Source organism: Pelophylax lessonae (assembly GCF_965119305.1).
Source record: "Pelophylax lessonae genome assembly, chromosome: 1".
Taxonomy (NCBI): domain Eukaryota; kingdom Metazoa; phylum Chordata; class Amphibia; order Anura; family Ranidae; genus Pelophylax; species Pelophylax lessonae.
In genome coordinates, this window is record NC_138768.1 from 138,071,490 (window position 1) to 138,090,395 (window position 18,906).

At 47.8% G+C, this 18,906-nt stretch overlaps 1 protein-coding gene across 3 annotated transcripts in view; it reads right to left on the reverse strand.

The window, feature by feature from the left end:
- The window catches only part of TNPO1 (transportin 1), a 542,580-nt gene that overhangs the window by 186,129 nt on the left and 337,545 nt on the right, over window positions 1–18,906 (reverse strand). For all 3 annotated transcript variants that reach the window (XR_014225578.1, XM_082265499.1, XM_082265498.1), the window contains exons 7-10: window positions 11,555–11,677; window positions 9,191–9,309; window positions 8,616–8,676; window positions 8,358–8,526 (exon numbers count right to left, since the gene is read on the reverse strand). Coding sequence is in view for 2 of the 3 variants with exons in the window: in XM_082265499.1 (XP_082121625.1) it covers window positions 8,358–8,526; window positions 8,616–8,676; window positions 9,191–9,309; window positions 11,555–11,677 (472 nt within the window). In the remaining variant the exon portion in view is untranslated. The remainder of the gene's footprint in view (window positions 1–8,357; window positions 8,527–8,615; window positions 8,677–9,190; window positions 9,310–11,554; window positions 11,678–18,906) is intronic.

Consider the following 18,906-nt stretch of genomic DNA (forward strand, 5'->3'; position numbering starts at 1 on the left):
AGTAACCCAAAACAGGCGATCTCCTTGAAAATGTAGCTCAGTCAAGGCCGTTTTGAGGTCAGATCCGCAGAACAGCACTTTAGCCAAAGTATATGCTGAAGGACAACTGCCGAAACCGACAGTCGACCCATATGGGAGCATTATCCAGCGCGGCATCACAAACAAATTGCAGCCCCTGCACCAGCTAGTCTAACAGTAAACACCGGTCTTAGTGCAGACCCCACCAGGAAGTACATATTGCAGGCCACAGACTCCGCTTTTCTATCAGCCGGGGATCCTTAAAAGGACAGGGAATCATCCACTGGGATCATGGTAGCTTTAGTCTTAAAACCGGAGGGTCCACCGTTGGTGGCACAGTCCACCTTTTGATAAGGGACTCCTCCAAAGGGGGTAGCGTCTAGCGATCTGCTTAGGTACCCCAGGTGAACGCTTGGGCGGTCCCATTGTTTTTTGACTATGTTGTCAAAGTACGCGGGAAAGGGAAAAACCTTTGCCGCTCTTGATGGCTTGTGAATGCCAAACGTAACTTGCGCCTCAGTCGCAGTTGTGTCCTCCATTTTAAGGGTCTCACGCACAGATACAACCAGCGCGTCCACCAGCGCCTTTTCTTGCGCGGTGGCGGAGGTAAACATGTCATCCTCACTGTCAGAGGAGACCGGGTGCAAGGTAGCAGACCCCGCAGGAATACCCGTGTCTGTAGTGGCTGATTCAGACTCAGAGTCTGGGACAATAGATGAGGCAGGGGTAAGAGGGCGTTTCTCAGTACCTCGCCTTTTAAAGGCCACCTCCACCCGGGACACAAACTATTCCAGGACCGGCGAAATAGAATCCATTGACAGTCAGAGTCCTGAAGGCCCTGCGGCCTCCCTGAGGGGGTCAGATGGGAACACATGATCTGTAGGGTCCATGTTGCACCAGGGGAACCCGTCAGCAAAAGTTGAAAGAAAAAAAAACCCACAACTTTGTGTTAACGTCCCATCGAGCTACAGCGCGCCCCCCCCCTCAGAGGTCAGGCAAAGCACACTGGAGACCCCCAGCAGAGAAAGAGAGACCCCCAGACTCACCACCCTATACCAAAGATGCACCAGGAGGCCCAGAATGTCTACACAGCACGTGTCAGCAGCAATCTCGATAGCAAAAGGAAGGATCTGAAGAACAGCCCAGGGTATAGGGAGGGGCTCCACACACAAAAAAATGCCTCCAGGAACTCCCATTCTGATTCCTATTCAAAAAAGCGACCGCAAAATGGCCGTGCCGGGTGTACTAAGATGGCCGCCGATCTCCTCAGCAAATGAGGCTACAAGAAAATGGCGGCCTGAGCAATTGAAGACCCCCCCCAGACTCCAAAACAGGAATTATTGGAAGGTGGGCCCTGGAGTAACAGGCAGAAACCCCTCCCCCCCTGCACGATCGTTCGTCACCGGCGGCGCACCCCCCGCCCCCACATCCGGCCTGAAGCGTGGTCCAAGCCCCCGGGAGTAGGCCCAATAGCCCGCAGCAGTGAGGGGGGGGGGGGGTGCTTGACCAGACAGAGGGGAATCTGGGGGTCCGACAAGCCAAGGGAGGGGCCCGCATCCACCCCAAAATCCGTGGGTGGAAGAGGGGGGACGTTTACTCACCATACCGAAACAGGCGGGTGCCATCTATAGACAGAACCCCAAGTGGGGGGGGGGGGGGGGGCTGTCGGCCGAATCGGAACGCTGCGACACGGGCCTAGACCCGGTCATATGCGACCTGGCGAGACGTTAACTCGTGGGGCCAGTCCCCGTCCAGTGGGACTATGTCGCAGCAAACCCAGCCCGGAGCTAAGGTCTGCGTGCACGCGTTGGCTGACTGGGATGACCACTGGATCTATACATCCAGCCCATCGCCCAGATCCAGCACAGTTGCTTGTAGATCTCACAGGAAAGAATCTGGAGAAAAGTAAAAAAAAAAAAAAAAATTATCTAGAAAAAACTGTGCCAGGACCCGAGATCCCAGAAAGGAAGGTCCTTACTCCTGACTAGGCAGATTAAAACTGACATCCTATAGCAGGAAAATAGGGTATACCCCCTGGGACTGCCCATAGGCATAGCCAGAACTTTTCTGCCTAGTGTCCTACTCCTGAAGGGGGCAGCCTAACCCTACTGATATGGATCAGAGACTACGTCAGCCAATGAATGATAGAGAAACACATTTACATTTTTGGTTGTAACATGACAAAATGTCGTAAATTTCAAGAGGGAAGAATACTTTTTCAAGACAGTATTACTGAGAATCCACCAGTGACACCACTTTTGGCATCACCCACCCCAAGCATAAAAGGATAGTTAAGCCACATGATCCAGCAATTCAGGATAAAGTTAAGACATTCTTCCCAATTCACAGGAAGGATAAAAGTGTTTGCTACCCCAACATTTCAAATCCTTGATATGTGCCTGCTGCACCATGTACTTATGTTACTTTTTATCCTGTTCTCTTTGCATGGTTTCCTTTGCGTCAAATACCTGGTGACCTTGCTAGTCCCCCAGCTTTTCTATTGCAAACGGACCACATGAGAGCACATCTACCCCAGCATGGTCAGTTTATAGTTGCGCTGGGAGCACAGCCTGCCTGTCCAAGGATATTGCGGCACCATACCTCCTCTTCTGGGATTCCCCACGGGTGCGCTCCGTAGCGACTTTTCTAAATGTACTCCCATAGTGAGCTGAGTGCTATGGGGAACATGTGCCAGCTCACTTCCTAGCTGAGCTGCGCGTGTCCATAAACACACATAGCACTGCTTGGCCAAGCCCCCTGCTCTCACCTCTCTGGATTTGACTGACAGCAAGAGGAGTACATTTAGGAAGAGGAAAGAGGAGCTGCAGCATATGGGCACAGCACTGGATAGAGAAAAGACACAGGTAAATGTTTAAAACTCGGCTGGGGGAAGAAACTATTGAAAGGTTTTTTACCTTAATGCAGAGAATGCATTAAGGCACAAAAAGAAAAAAACTGGACTGCCAGCTTACCGTAAAATCCTTTTCTCTGAAGTCCATTGACAGACGCAGGTCCATATTCTTGACCATTGGGTTTATGCTGCCCTCTACAGGAGTAGGACACTAGGCAGTAAAAATCTTTACCACGCCTATAGGGCAGTCCCTGCAGGCATACACCCACTCACTCTGCTATAGGATTCAGTTTTATTGCAAGCAGTGTTTAGAAGAAAAAAAACCCCACCCCACTCAGAAATAGAGGGGTGGGTGCTGCGTCTGTCGAACTTCAGAGAAAACGATTTTACGGTAAGTCAAAATCCAGTTCTCTCCATCATTCATTGACAAACGCAGCTCCATATTCTTGACCATTGGGACGTCCCAAAGCAGTATCTGCATGAGGGGTGGAAAAACAAACGCAGAAAAGTAATTTCCAACGCTAAACTTAGCCAACCAGTGAACATGGAGCTCACCGAGAAAACATACACCCTCAAAGAGAATATTTTCTTTTTTAATCCGCAGTCTGAAAAACTTTGCGGCCAAAAGAAGCATTCGAGGATGCAAACACATCTACTTTGTAGAATTTTGTGAACGTGTGCACAGATGAGCAAATTGCTGCCTTGCAAACTTGCATTACTGATGCCTGAAGGCAAAAAGCCCAAGAGGCACTCAGAGCCCTAACAGGGAAAGGTGGAACAGTGAATAGGCCTGTACCACCGTTCGCATAATCCATCTGGATATGGTCGCAGCAGATGCAGCCAAGCCCTTGCGAGGTCCTTCCGTGAGGACAAAGTCTGATTTCCTGAAAGATTAAGAAGCCGCCAGGTAAAACCTAATTGCCTGAACCACATCCAAAAAATGCAAGGCAATTTCCATGGGATGCTTGGGATTAGGTTAGAGTGAAGGCAGCACAATGTCTTCATTCAAATGGAAATCAGAAACCACCTCAGGAAGAAAATGAACAGGTTGAAGTACCATTTTATCTCTGTGGACCACCAGAAAAGGTGAACGGCAGGAAAGCACCGCCAATTCATATACTCTGCGAGGAGAGGTAATAGCCACCAAAAAAGGCTACCTTCTGTGACAGTAAGCAGAGGAATCTCCTCAATGTTCTCAAAGGGAGGTTTTTAAAGAACAGACAGTACCAAGTTAAGATCCCACGGAGGTAATGGGATATCATATCGGAGGAGCCATATGGTGAATCACTTGAATAAAAATGCGAATCAAGGCATGCATAGCTAAAGGGCCTTGGAAAAACACAGCCAAAGCCGACACTTGGCCACAAAAGGCCAACTGCTGTTCAATCCACTCTTTAGAGAAAGGTCAAAATTTCTAACCACCGAAAAAAGGCGAGGATGGACCGTCAACGGATTCAAACCATGAGATGTATGATTTCCACAGAAAGACTCCTGTCCAATACCTGGCTTTCAACAGCCACACCGTCAAAGCCAGCGGCTGTAAAGCAGTATGGAAGATCGGCCCTTGAGACAGCAGATCTTCCCCGAGAGGAAATCTCCAAGGAGCATCGGCGACCAACCTTACCAGATCTGCGTACAAAGACCTGCAAGGCCAGTCTGGGGTCACCAGAATGACCGAAATCCCTTCCACCTCTATTCTGCGCAGAAGCCTCGGCAGGAATTTCAGCAGAGGGAACGCATAGATCAGCCGATACTGATCCCAAGGAGCCGCCAGTGCGTCTGTGGCGTCAGCCAGAGGATCCCGAGAGCTACAAACCTCTGTACCGTCTCATTGAGTCGAGAAGCTAACAGGTTGATGTCGGGTGTCACCGGACACACAGCAGGTGAAACCCCTCCGGGTGTAGGGACCATTCCCCTGATCCAACACCTGATGACTCAGGTAATCCGTCTGCCAGTTTTCCACTCCTGGGATAAGCACAGCGGAAAAGGCTGGAACAAAATTTTCTGCCCATTTCAGGATCTCTGCCACCTTCCGGGCAACCAAGACTCTTGATGCACCCTTGATGGACGTAAGCCACAGGCGTGGCACTGTCCGATTGAATCATAACTGGACAACTCTGTAGACGATTTGTCCAGTGACTCAGGCAAAGCTTTATCGCTCAGACTTCGAGTAATGATCAGTAGTCTGGACTCCTCCACGGTCCAGGACCCCCGGACACACAGCTTCCCAAGCACTCCTCACCAGCCTGACAGGCTGGCATCCGTGGTAACCAAGGCCCAATACAATTGGAGGAAGGACTTACACTGGCCTAGGGCTAACGAGCGAAGCCACCAAAGAAGAGCACTCTGTGTTGTGACCCAACCGAATCAGTGTCCAAGGTTTTTTGGATTTTTGTTCCACTTGACAAGAATTTCCCTTTGTAAGGGTCTCGTGTGGAACTGAGCAAACTGAACCGCCTCGAAGGTAAACACCATCAGGCCGCCTAAGGCTCGCATGCAAGTTCGCAGAGAGGACAGGTTGCTGAATAACAGCAAACGTATCATCCTCTGAAGTTTTGCAGCTTTTCCGGGGGGTATAAAACCCCTCGCCCGAAGCAGAGTCCAGAGTCAGGCCCAGATAATCCATTTTTAAAGATAGTACCAGAGCAGATTTTTTTTTAAATTGATGTTCCAATCGAACTCTGCAGAGTCTGTACAAAGTCCAACAGGACTGAATGTGAGTCTGCTCTTAAGAGGAGATCGTCCAGGTACCCCAGTACCGCAATCCCCCTTTGTCGGAGTAAAGCCAATACTGGAGCCAACACTTGGTGAAGATCCTGGGAGCGGAGGCGAGACCAAAGGGTAACACCACAAATTGATAATGCTCCTCTCCTACAGCAAAGCAAAGAAAATGCTGGTGTCCAGCGTAAATAGGGATGTGTCGATATGCGCCCTTGATATCGATGGAGGCCAAAAAGTCTCCTTGGTGTAGGGACGCCACTACCGCGCGAATGGACTCCATTTTAAACTTCTGTACCCGCACAAAGCGGTTCAGAGCCTTGAGGTCAAGGATTGGACGCACTTTGCCTTCTTTCCTGGGAACAGTGAACAGGTTTGAATAGAACCCTTTAAAGCGTTCCCGAGAGGGAACCGGCACAATCACTGCGACAGCAGATCTTGTACTGCCTCTTGTAGATCAACCGATCTGGAGATAGGCGTAGGTTGGATGGGAAGAATCTGACGGTAGAGACCTATATTCAATCTTTTAACCCGTTCGGATCAGTTCGTGCCCTATTTGTCTTGAACCAAGGAGGTCTATGGTTCCAGAAAGAAGCGAAGACGTTCCCATTCCCCAGTTACGGGTGAGGGTGTCCCTTCACGCAGAGGGGGATTTGTCGGCAGATCCGGATTGGCCTGCTGTCAGCTTACCCAACCATGTCTTCTTGGAACCCCCAGAAGACCTAAATGGCTTAGACCCTTTCTCTTGCCTGCCGGAGGCACGAAAGGGCCGTCTGTGGGCTGTAAAATAAGGCCCCCTGTCTATTACATGGTGACTTGCCCTTGAAGGATTGAGGAAGAAGAGTACTCTTCCCACCTGCAAGACCCTTGATCAGTTCATCTAATGAGGATCCAAACAAGCAGTCCCCCGTAAAGGGGAGCTCTGATCGGGCCTTTTTTGAAGCCTGATCCGCAGACCAGCTTTTTAGCCACACCATGGGTCTAATAGCTACCCCCACCGCAGATACTCTGGCTACAAGAGGTGCGACGCATCACATATAAATAGTAGGGCTTGCACCATTTGGCCTGTTTGCTCCGTCAGGCCCGGAGGGAGATGTTCTGTATCTAGGTCACATTTTAGTAACTTCACCCAATCCATTATGGTCTGGGACACCAGAGTGATCACGAAGATCGGTTTAAGGATTGAGCCCACTATCACATGTAAATGACGGGACAGAGACTCAATCCTTCTATCCACCAGGTCTGTAAAGACAGGGGACTCTTCGGTGGTATGGTCCATTTTGCAGATACCGTGTCTGCGAATAGATAGCGCCTCGTAAAATGCTTCAGAACCACGAACGTGTTTGAGGCACCCCCATTGGTCAGACAATTTTGTCAAAAAGTTCTGGAAAAGGAAAAACTTTGCCCAACTTCTGGGATTTGCGAGTGCCAAATGACACCTGCGTCCCTGACGCTGCCAAATTGTCCCCCATTTTTACCGTTTCCCGTACTGACACTTTCCCGCGCGGCTGCAGACGAGGATATTTCGTCCTCGCCATCCGAGTGCAATGATGCAGAACCCTCAGGGTGACCTGCGTCACGGCGGCCATATCTACCTCCTCAGAATCTTTTTACCAGTGGTGTTTTTTTAAACCAAATCCACTTTTGACACCAGGTTTTTAAAAACTGCCGTTAAGGCAGACAGGGGTTGAGACCCAAAGGTCCCCTTAACCACGAGGGGGTCTGTAGGTGAAATTTGTTCCTGGGACTCCATATGAACCCTGGGATAGCGCATTGTCATTTTAAGAAAACTGCGAAAAACTGACCCACACCGCTGTAACAGCGGTACTACAAGTCCCAGCCACTAGCACTGCAGATAGCAGGGTGAGAGAGAGACCCACAGTGAACCCAATATGCATACCACCATTTGATACGGAGGAGAACATGCGGTCTCCGGGACCCCCTAAGAGGTTGAAAAGATTTGTGGCATCAGGGGGTCCGCAGGAGGGACACCCACCAGGGTAAACTCTCCCTCAGTGGATCCACTATAGCCACATTGGCCTGTCCACCCCCCGAGGACCCCTGTCGCTGACTGAGGTAGGGACCCCTATGATGGTGGGAAGGGAGGCCAGGGAGAATGAGGGGTACCCGAGGGTCAGACCTACACAGGGAGAGGCCAGGGAGAATGAGGGGTACCCGAGGGTCAGACCTACACAGGGAGGGGCCCTTGGCCACCTCGAGACCGCCAGAGCTATGGAGGGTGAAACCACTCACCATACCGACATTGGGTGGGTGCCATTCCGGACAGACTACCTCTCCACTTGTGGTGGGGGTGCTGACGGCTAAGGGGTATGCTGCAACTCAGGCCAAACCAGGTTGTGTGCGTCCCGGCGAGGTGTTTCACTCGCGGGCCAGTCCCGTCCATTGGGGCTCTGTCGTGGCAAGGCCTAGCACTGAGCTATAACCTGCTCACGCTCGCTGGCCAGGCTGGGAGACCTTAAGCATCTAGGATAACCAATCCGAAACCCAGGCCGGCTTGCTAAAAAATTAAAACCGAAGTCCCAGCTGGGAACTAGGTCCTACTCCTAAACTAAGCAGAAAAACGGAATCCTATAGCAGAGTGAGTGGGTGTTTGCCTGCAGCGACTGCCTCATAGGCGTGGTAAAGATTTTTCCTGCCTGGTGTCCTACTCCTGTAGAAGGCAGCATAACCCAATGGTCAGGAAAAAAATGGAGCTGCGTCTGTCAATTAACGATAGAGAAAACTTCACTTTGGAACCACTTTGACTCACTTATATTCCAGTCAGATATTGTCTCATCATCATCAAGATCATCTTCATCATCCTCATCTTCCTCAATTCCATCCTCCTCATGAGGCTGGGCCACCGTTCGCGATCTGTGAAACCGAGGTCGGATATCCTGCTCACTGTCAGGCACAGCTTCATCCTCTTCTACATCACCCTAAAAGTAAACAAACATGGCACAATCAAAGCCTACAGCGTGAGAAACTGCAGGGACACCTGAACAAAGAATATTGAAAGGTCCCTTACCTTTAATAGGATGATATCTATTTCTGAATATTTCATCCCATTCACCAAGATCGGTATCAACCTATTAATAAAAATTTAAAAACATTCCCTAAAACATATACAAAACATTTTTAGGAAATCACTTTCTTGGTGCTTTCAAACAGAAAAAGGAAAAAGCCAATTAAATGTCAAGTTATGTGTGCATCTCTTCTCTAAACCTAAAGCCACCCTGCACGTATGAAAGGCTTCGTACCAACAGAATTGGCATTTCAATTCGATTTAGATATCCCAAATCACACTCTAGTTTTTAATATCAACTGACCACCCATAAACCCTTCACACGCTTGGGCCATTAAAAGGCATTGTCACCCCCCCCCCCCCTGCAATTTAATGTTCCATTAAACAGAGCGCAAGCATAAACGTTCACCCTACTGTACAACAGAGAGGCACCAAGACATGGGCAGGGTCAGGTGCACCCGCAGTAAGATCTGCCCAGTGGGAAAATGGGTAAGAAACCAGTGGATGAGCCACTTAACCATGCTGTATGCATTTTAGGAGGGCTTGTGCTTTACATTTACAAAGACATTGTCACTTACTTCGCAAGATGCCGGCAAAGTACTTCTTTGCAAATCGGCTGCTCAGCAAGTGTCAGCCAAAACTCACAAGCCTCCAACGCCACATTTTCATCATGGTCCTGTGTCCTCAGCAGCATGTACTGTTGTCAGAAGGAAGAACAAAGGAAGTAGGTCACATAAGAAGAGTAAGAACAGTCTACAAAAACACCAATTATGTAAATGTTTGTAGGTTTAAAAAAATAAATAAGCACTAATTTTAAAACACAACCTGAATTGGGCCAAATTACATAATCAGAGCAGGGTTATGTCCATGTAGCCTTCCAGTGAAAGCACACTTATGGGATCTCTAGGGCTCTAAAGCCTCATTCACACCATGGTGTATTGTTTTCATAGAGAATTGTTCTTTATGTGCCCTACTCCCACCACAACACTGGTATCCCGTGCAGATTTTTTTGTATGGGGAAAAAATTTACATATCAATATCGATGTGAATAGGGCACATAACTGATGCACATGAAATTTGACAGAAAATGATGACAGTTTTCCCATCTGTTTCCATGAACGTATGGTGTGAATGAGCACTAAGAGTTAAATGGCAGCACCTGTATGCAACCACATTTCTCACTTAACTTAGTCCCGGTTCACACTACCGCAACTTGTCAGGCGACTTGGTTGCCTGACAAGTCGCGGTCCATTGAGTGCTATGGCAACCGTTCGACTTCGAAAATAGTTCCTGCACTACTTTTGACCGAAGTCGGAGCGACTTGCATTGACTTCCATTATGTGAAGTCCGTGCAAGTCGAGCCAAAGTCGCGGTGCACGGTGACTTCACTAGTCGCCCCCGAAGTCGTGTCGCCATAGTGTGAACCGACTTACAGTGGACCAGGCATAAAAGTTACATTTGGCTTTTAAGCCTGGGTTCACTTGTGCGTTGCCGGACATTGCATGTGATCTGCACCGCATTCCTGTGCACATCACATGCGATGTCTGCACGGTGCAATTTGAGCCATACATTTTGTATGGCTCAAATCGTATTGCATCTGCACCAAAAAAGTGCAGGACATTATTTTAGTACCTGAATTGCATCGCATGCGTGTTCACACCTATGCGATCTGATTCTGGCAGTTTTTTTATCCATTTCAGCGTCATTAATCTAACGTTGCCACCTGCATGGACGCCGTGCGATTGTAACGTGGTGCAAGAAATGCACAGGATTCACTGCGTTTCCTACATCACATCAGTGTCAACCAGAGCGAATGCTACAGTTAATTTTTTACTATGCCGCACCAGTGACATTCCTTTAATTCAATAAAGTTTGTCCCATGTCCAACGGCTACTGCATAGTGTAAAAATCTTCACTGCCACCGAGTCCTCCCCACAGTGGGGCTAGGGGGTTAACGTCAGCTGCTAGGAGTGTGAAAGTTGTGCTGATGTGAATGTATCTAGGAAATCATACAGAATATATAAATGGAAGAGGCAGGTGGAAGAGTGGGTGAGTGGCGCAGCTTTCACCCTCGCAGTGGCAGATGGTAAAACCCAGCAGCGCCAGAAAATCAGCACTGGGTGGAGGACCTGGTGGCAGTGCAGAGAAGATATCTGCAACAGCAAAAAAAAGAAATAAATAAAAAATAAAAAAAATTTCAGCTTTAGCGCCGGTTCACATTACCGCGACGCTACTTCGGGTGGCGAACGAGCAGCGCGCCGCGACCTCGGAGCGGCCGCCACGGACTTCATAACATTGAAGTCTATGGCGGTCGCCTCCTGGTCACCCCAAAGAAGCTCCGGACCCTTTTTCTAGGTCGGAGCGACTTGTGTCGCTCCTATTAGAACGGGTCCGCAGCTTCCCTATGGGAAGCGACCTGCGGCGACCTGTGAGGCGACCAGGCAGGTCGCCCTAGTGTGAACCGAGCCTTATGCTTCTCTGAATCACGATGATGAGGCTGGGTGTCAAAATGTACTCCCATGGATTATAATCTCATTGAAAAGTAGGTACCAAAAAACTACTAACAATTTTGCTTAGAGCTCCTGGCAAGTGGTAAAAAAACCCACCCTTTAGGTGCATTTCACAGTGTTGTGACTGACATTTTTCCACACTGGTACAACGCCAGTCACTTCTAGGACACAAAAAACAATTGCCACTCCAATACAGGTGTGTTACTGGCCAGATCAGCAGGTGAAATCAAAGGATAAAAAGAAAGAAAACAGATGCAGCCACCATATCTAATGATTGGTAAGCTGCAATGTATACAATTTTTGGTTTAATACTGCTTTATATACTAAGATCATAAAAATTATAAATATGTGAACACCACAAAAGCTCTTTGAAAGTAATACTTTTACAGCCATACAAATCACAATGTAAATTAAGAAAAAAGGAAAGCTAACCTCCACTATGTTGTGCATATGAGGAAACAGGCGGTCCATTCGAACTTCAAGCAGCATTACAAGTGCATGGCAAACATTTTTTCGAACTTCTGGCTCATCGTCTGTGGCCAATGCAAACAAGTTCTGTAACAGAGTACACTAGTTACTTTTGCTACATGCCATGCAGATCAGGTAAATTCTAATTCTTTACATACAGTGGATATAAAACTCTACACACCCCTTTTAAAAATGTCAGGTTTCTGTGATGTAGAAAAATGAGACAAAAATAAATTTCAGAACTTTTTTCACCTTTAATGTTACCTATAAAAATGGTACAACTCGGTTGAACAACAAACTGAAATCTTTTTAGGTGGAGGGAAGTAAAAAATAAAATATGGTTGCATAAGTGTGCACACCCCTAAACTAATCCTTTGTTGAAGCATCTTGATTTTATTACAGCACTCAGTCTTTTTGGGCATGAGTATCAGCATGGCACATCTTGACGTGGCAATTTGCCCACTCTGCTTTGCAAATACACTCCTAATTGGTCAGATTGAGAGGGCATCTCCTGTGCACAGCCCTCTTCAGATCACCCCACTAACTTTCAATTTGATTCAAGTTTGGGCTCTAGCTGGGCCATTCCAAAACGTTAATTATCTTCTGGTGAAGCCATTGCTTTGTGGATATGGATGTATGCTTTAGGTCGTTGTCATACTGAAAGATGAAGTCCCTCTTCATGTTCAGCTTTGTAGCAGAAGCCTGAAGGTTTTGTGCCAATATTGACTGGTATTTGAAACTGTTCATAATTCCCTCTAACTTATGAAGCGGATATAACGCTGATGACCCTCGTAAATAGGGATTTGCAGATACGCATCTTTTAGGTCGATGGAGGCCATGAACTCCCCTGGACTCAGATGCCACCACCAACCGGATGGATTCCATCTGAAACTTCTGTACCCGCACGAAGCGGTTCAGTAACTGTAGGTCCAAAATTGGACGCACCTTGCCCTCTTTTCTGGGCACCGTGAACAGATTGGAGTAAACCCCCTAAAACCTGTCCCATGGAGGGACCGGCACGATGACCCCCTTGGGCGAGAATATCTTGAACCGCCCGTTGCAGATCCCGAAAACGATCGGGAGTCAACTGGAAATTTGATGGAAAGAATGTCTGCGGGGCGAGACCGAAACTCGATCTTGTACCCTGAACGAATAAGTTGGAGAACGCACCTGTCCTGAATCTCGGACAACCAGGGCTCGGGAAAACAACGCAGACATCCCCCCACCCCTAATACGGGTGAGGGCGTCCCTTCAGGAAGGGGTGTCCTGTGCCCCGAAGGCACGAAAGGACCCCCGGTTAGTCTTAAAGGAGAGACCCCGCCTAGCGCGGGGAGATTTACCCTTCAAGACTTGAGGCAAGAGTACTCTTACCCCCAGTAAGCCCCTTGATCAGCTCATCCAGAGTGTCTCCAAAAATGATGATCCCCCCCATAAGGGGTATCAGACACTGTCTTCTTAGAAGCGTGGTCAGCTGACCAGCTTTTCAGCCAAATAATGCGGCGGGTTGCAAACCCGACCGCAGATAGACGTGCGACCAGAGGAGCCTCGTCCAAAGCCGCGTCACACAGGTACACCACAGCTTGTGCCATTTGATCCAACATGTCCAGCGCAGCAGCAGAAACCGACTCTGCTACCAGAGTGCGCCTAAGCGCCTTGGCCCATTCTGCGATAGTCTGAGACACAACCACTTGAGGAGAACATCGGTTTCAGCAGGGAACCCGCTACTATATACATGTGGCGGGAAAGTGGTTCCACCCGTCTATCCGCCGGGTCCTTAAACACCGGGGACTCTTCCACGGGCATCAAGGTGGATTTATTCAATCTGGAAACAGTGTGGTCCCCTTTAGGAACCACAGTCCAGCCAGAATCAACCGAATCTGCAAAGGGATAACGGTACTTAAATCTCTTGGGTACCACCAGCGTATGCTTAATGCGAAGCGTGCAACCTTGCGAGACGTTTAACTTGCGGGGCCAGTTCCTGTCCAGTGGGACTATGTCGCGCCCAACCCAGCGCGGAGCTAAGGCCTGCACGCGCTTGCTGGCCAGCTGGGGTAACCACTGGATCTAGATTATCCAGCCCACCGCCCAGATCCGGCATAGTTTCTTGTGAATATCACAGGAAAAAAATCCAGATAAAAAGGCAAGCAAAAAAAAAAAAAAAAAAACTATCTACATAATAAAACACTTATGCCAGGACCAAACATCCCAGCAAGGAACTAGGTCCTTACTCCTGACTAGGCAGATTAAAACGTACACATCCTATGCAAAAAGAGCAGGTGTACCCTCCAAACAGCCCATAGGCGTAGCCAGAACTTTTTTCTGCCTAGTGTCCTACGCCTGTAGCGGGAGGGGGGCAGTATAACCCTACTGATATGCATCAGAGGACTGCGTACGTCAATGAACGATGGAGTAAATGGGATTTTTTACTTACCGTAAAATCCTTTTCTCTGAAGTTAGACGCAGCTTCATATCTTCTTGACCACTGGGTTATGCTGCCAGCTACAGGAGTAGGACACTAGGCTGGAAAAAGCTTTCACCACACCTATGAGGCTGTCCCTGCAGGCATAACCCCACACACTCTGCTTGCAAAAAAAAAAATGAGGGCTGTAGCATACACCCTGTAAAGAGAAAAAAATTATCTTTAGACCGCAACCTGCAAAACCTTGCGGCCAAAAGAGGTATCTGAAGATGCAAACACATCTACCTTGTTGAATTTTGTAAACATGTGCACCAACAACTAAGTTGCCGCCTTGCAAACTTGCCACGCTGACGCCTGATGGCAAAAAGCCCAAGAAGCACTCAGCGCTCTAATAGAATGCGCCTTCACTGGGAAAGGAGGAACCGGACCCTTTAGCGAAAAAGCCTGAAGCACCGTCTGCGTTATCCATCTGGATATGGTCGCAGCAGACGCAGCCATTCCTTAACGAGATCCTTCGGCAAGGACAAAAAGATTTCCTGAAAGATTCAGTAGCCGCCAGGTAAACAAATTTCCCGAACCACATCCAAAAATGCAAAGCAAATTCCTTGGGATTCTTTGGCTTAGGACAGAGTGAATGCAACACAATGTCTTCACTCAAAAGGAAATCAGAAACCACCTTATGAAGAAACGACTAATCAGGTCGAAGTACCACTTTATCTCTGGACCACCAGATAAGGTGAACAGCAAGAAAACGCTGACAATTCAGAAACCCTGAGGGAGGAAGTGACAGCCACCAAAAAGGCAACCTTCTGAGATAATGTAGGCAGAGGAATCTCCCTAATATTCACAAAAGGAGGTTTTTGAAGAACCGATGACACAAAATTTAGATCCCACGGAAGTAACATGGATCGCCTCGGAGTCTCCATTTGACGCACCCCCTGAATAAAAAAAGTGTGAAACAGGGCATGTGTAGCTAAAGGACATTGGAAATAAATAGCCAAAGCCAACACTTGGCCTTTGATATTGCCCAAAACCAAACGCTGTTCAAACCATTTTTGAAGAAAAGACAAAACCATAGCTACCGAAAACACTTTCAATTATTCACACCAGGAAATGTACGATTTCCACGTACAATGATAGATCTTCCTGGAAATAGACTTCCTGGCCTTCAACAAAGTAGGAACCACAGAGTCAGAAAGACCTCTATCCTTCAATACCTGGCTTTCAACAGCCACGCCGTTAAAGCTAGCGACTGTAAAGCAAGATGGAAGATCGGCCCATAAGATAGTAGATCTTCCCTGAGACTAAATCTCCAGGGAGTATCAGGTCTGCGTACCAAGACCGGCGAGGCCAGTCTGGGGCCACTAGACTGACCGGAATCCCTTCCACCTCTATTCTGCGCAGCAGCTTCGGCAGGCGTTTCAAACGGAGGGAATGCATAGATGAGCCGATACTGACCCCAAGGAGCCACCAAGTGTGCCTGTGGCGTCAGCCAGAGGATCCCTTGACCTGGCCACAAACCTCTGAATCTTCTTGTTGAATCGAGCAACATACAGTTCTCTTCATGGCTCACATCTTAGCCACATCATCTTTACATATCTCTGTTTATTATTCTATATGGCTATTTTAGCCATCACTTTCAGAGGTACCCACATTTCCTCTCTGTGTATTACATTCTCCACAGGCAGCTATTTCTCTGCACCATGCTTCTCTTTTCCTTTTTTTTTTCCCTCCAGGTGGCTCTTGTGTTTTCACGGTTTTATACCTTTCCACGCTGATTTGCCTAAATTGGTGTTTACATATGCTATCTATTTTTTCCTTATCCTCCACTTTTAATTAGGTGGTCTTATGTATTGCCATATGCTCAGTACTTGCTTCACTCTTTTGGGTTTTGGCTTCTTCGCGATCTCACCCAAACCTCACCCCTGTAGCAATTCTGATTTTACCTATCATATTTACTTAAACAGTCGTCGCCACTTTTTTTTTTTTAGATCTATACCCCTATGGCGAGTGGAGGTTTTGAGATCCCCTATTGGAGAGGTGTTCTCTACACTTTTGACTCCACATGCCTGCCTGATGCATGCGGGCCTCGATCCCTCGGTTCCTAGGCTGGACATACCCCCGGATGATATGTAACCCCTAAAAACAATTGACACTTGATTGTAAGTTAGACCTTTGATAGGTTGTTGAGACCTTGTGCCTATTGGATATATACTGTTGTTCATGTATATACATCTCTCCTAGATACTTGAATTATGCCTACTCATGATGAAGTGAATTAATTTTTTCACGAAACACGTTCCATACAGGCAATCCCATGATTAAAAATGTATTATATGCTATCAACTGTTTCATGACCGTATCTATTTTCTATGCTATCAATATTCATTACCATGATAATACTGTATTACCTTGTACCATTGTTCTAGTTTTATCTATACCTACATTTGTATTATTCATGTTTATTCCCATTCCATGGGTTAAATATTCAACAATATTGGGTGTGTGTGTGTGTGTGTGTGTGTGTGTGTGTGTGTGTGTGTGTGTGTGTGTGTGTGTGTGTGTGTGTGTGTGTAAAAATGAGGCTGAAGAATGATTATAAGAGGTGCATGGAAGTCAGCCAGCCCCCAGTCTCATGTACTCCATATATACATGTCTATGGATTTTCATTACTGGTCTAAAGAGCTTCAATCTTCAAACCTATCTTAATATATACTCGTTTCTTCTCTTTTATGTAGTTCTATTACTACACACTAGCTGGTCACACCTCATATAAAGTCCCAATTTTATGTTCGTCTTTTTGTCTTGTCGAGAAGCAAACAGGTCAACATCGGGTGTCCCCCACCAGACACACAGGAGATAAACTCCGGTAGTAGAGACCACTCCCCCTGATCCAACAGCTGATGACTCAGGTAATCCACCTGCCAGTTCTCCGCACCTGGGTGCACAGCAAATAAAGCTGGGACAAACTTCTCCACCCAATCCAGAATCTCAGCCACCAAGACACTCTTGGTGCCCCCTTGATTGATGTACGCCACGGACGTGGCATTGTCTAATTGAAGCCTGACCGTAAAACCTTGCAGACGAGCCGTCCAAATGACTTTATCGCTCTGTGCTTCAAGATATTTATCGGCAGCTTGGACTCTTCCACCGTCCAGGATCCCTGGGCACACAGTTTCCCTAGCACGCCTCCCCAGCCTGACAGGCTAGCGTCCATGGCTACCACCGTCCAATACAATGGCAGGAAGGACTTGCCTTGGCGAAGTGCTGACGAGTGAAGCCACCACAGAAGAGCAGACTTTGTTGCGACTCAACTGAATCAAAGTATCCAGAGATTTTGGATCCTTGTTCCATTTTACGAGAATCTCCTTTTGTAAGGTTCTCTGTGGAACTGAGCAAACGGAACCGCCTCAAAGGTTGATACCGTTAGACCCAAGGCCCGCATGCAAGTCCGCAGAGAAGACAGATTGTTTGCCAACAACAACCGGATCGCTCCCTGCAATTTTTGCAATTTGTCCTGGGGAAGAAAGACCCTCGCCAAAGCGGACTCCAGAGTCAAGCCCAGATAATCCAGTCTCATTGAAGGTATCAGGGCAGATTTTATTTAAATTGATGTTCCGACCGAACACTTGCAGTGTTTGCAGTGTTCGGACAGTGATAATCAAGTCGTCCAACAGGGATGAGTCTCCATGGTTCCGGAAAGAAGCAAAGACTCTCCCCCCCCCCCCCCACCCCAGAATCAGGTGAGGGTGCCCCTTCATGCAGAGGAGTATTTGTCTGCAGATCCGTATTTGTCTGGCTTCAGGTTACCTGACCATGTCTTCTTGGAACTCCCAGAAGACCTGAATGGCTTTCCTTTTTCTTGTGACCTGGAGGTACACAAAAGCCGCCTATGAGCAGTAAAAGAAGGCCCTTGTCTAGAACGTGGTGCCTTACCCTTAGAGGAATGAGGGAGAAGAGTACTCTTCCCATCCAAAAAACCTCCGACTTGTAAAGGGTAGGCCAGAAAGAGTCTTTTTGGAAGCCTGGTTCGCAGACCAGCTTTTTAACCACACCATGCGTCTAATAGCAATTCCCACAGCATACACTCTGGCCACTAGAATAGCCCCATCCAGCAACATATCATATATATACTGCAGGGCTTGAGCCATTTGATCCATGAGCTCAATCAGCCCTGGGGAGAGCTGTTCCGTTTCCAAGACACCTTGAAGTAACTTCACCCATTCAGTGACTGTCTGACACCAGGGTGGTCACAAAAATTGGTTTTAATATAGAGCCCGCTAACACATGTAAATGACGGGACAGACTCAATCCGTCCATCAACGAGGTCCGTAAAGTCCGGGGATTCTTCCACCGAGACCACCGTAAACTTATTCAGTCTGGAAACTGGATGATCCACCTTTGGTGGCACGGTCCACCGAGTGGAAACCTATCCCATGAAGGGATAACAGCCTTTAAAACACTTGGGCACCACTAACATGTGCTTGATGCGCCCCCACTGTTCATTGACAATATTGTCAAAAAATTCCTGACAGGGGAACCCTTTCCTCGATTTCTGGGATTTGCGGGTGCCAAAAGACACCTGCGTTCCTGACACTATAGACTCAACCGCCATTTTTAAAGTTTCTCGCACTGAAACTACAAGTGCTTCCACCAATGCACTTTCCCACGCAGGAACTGACGAGAACATGTCCTCTTCACCATCAGAATGCGATGACACAGAGCCACCAGGGTGGAGTGCGTCTGCGGCGGCCATGTTTGCCTCAGAATCTGAAAATACAGCGAAGGCAAAGGGCGCTTACGGCTAGCGTTCCTTTTCAAAACTAAATCCATTTTTGACACCAGGCTTTCCAAAACTGCTGTAAGAGCGTACAAGGGCTGCGATGCAGAGGGATCC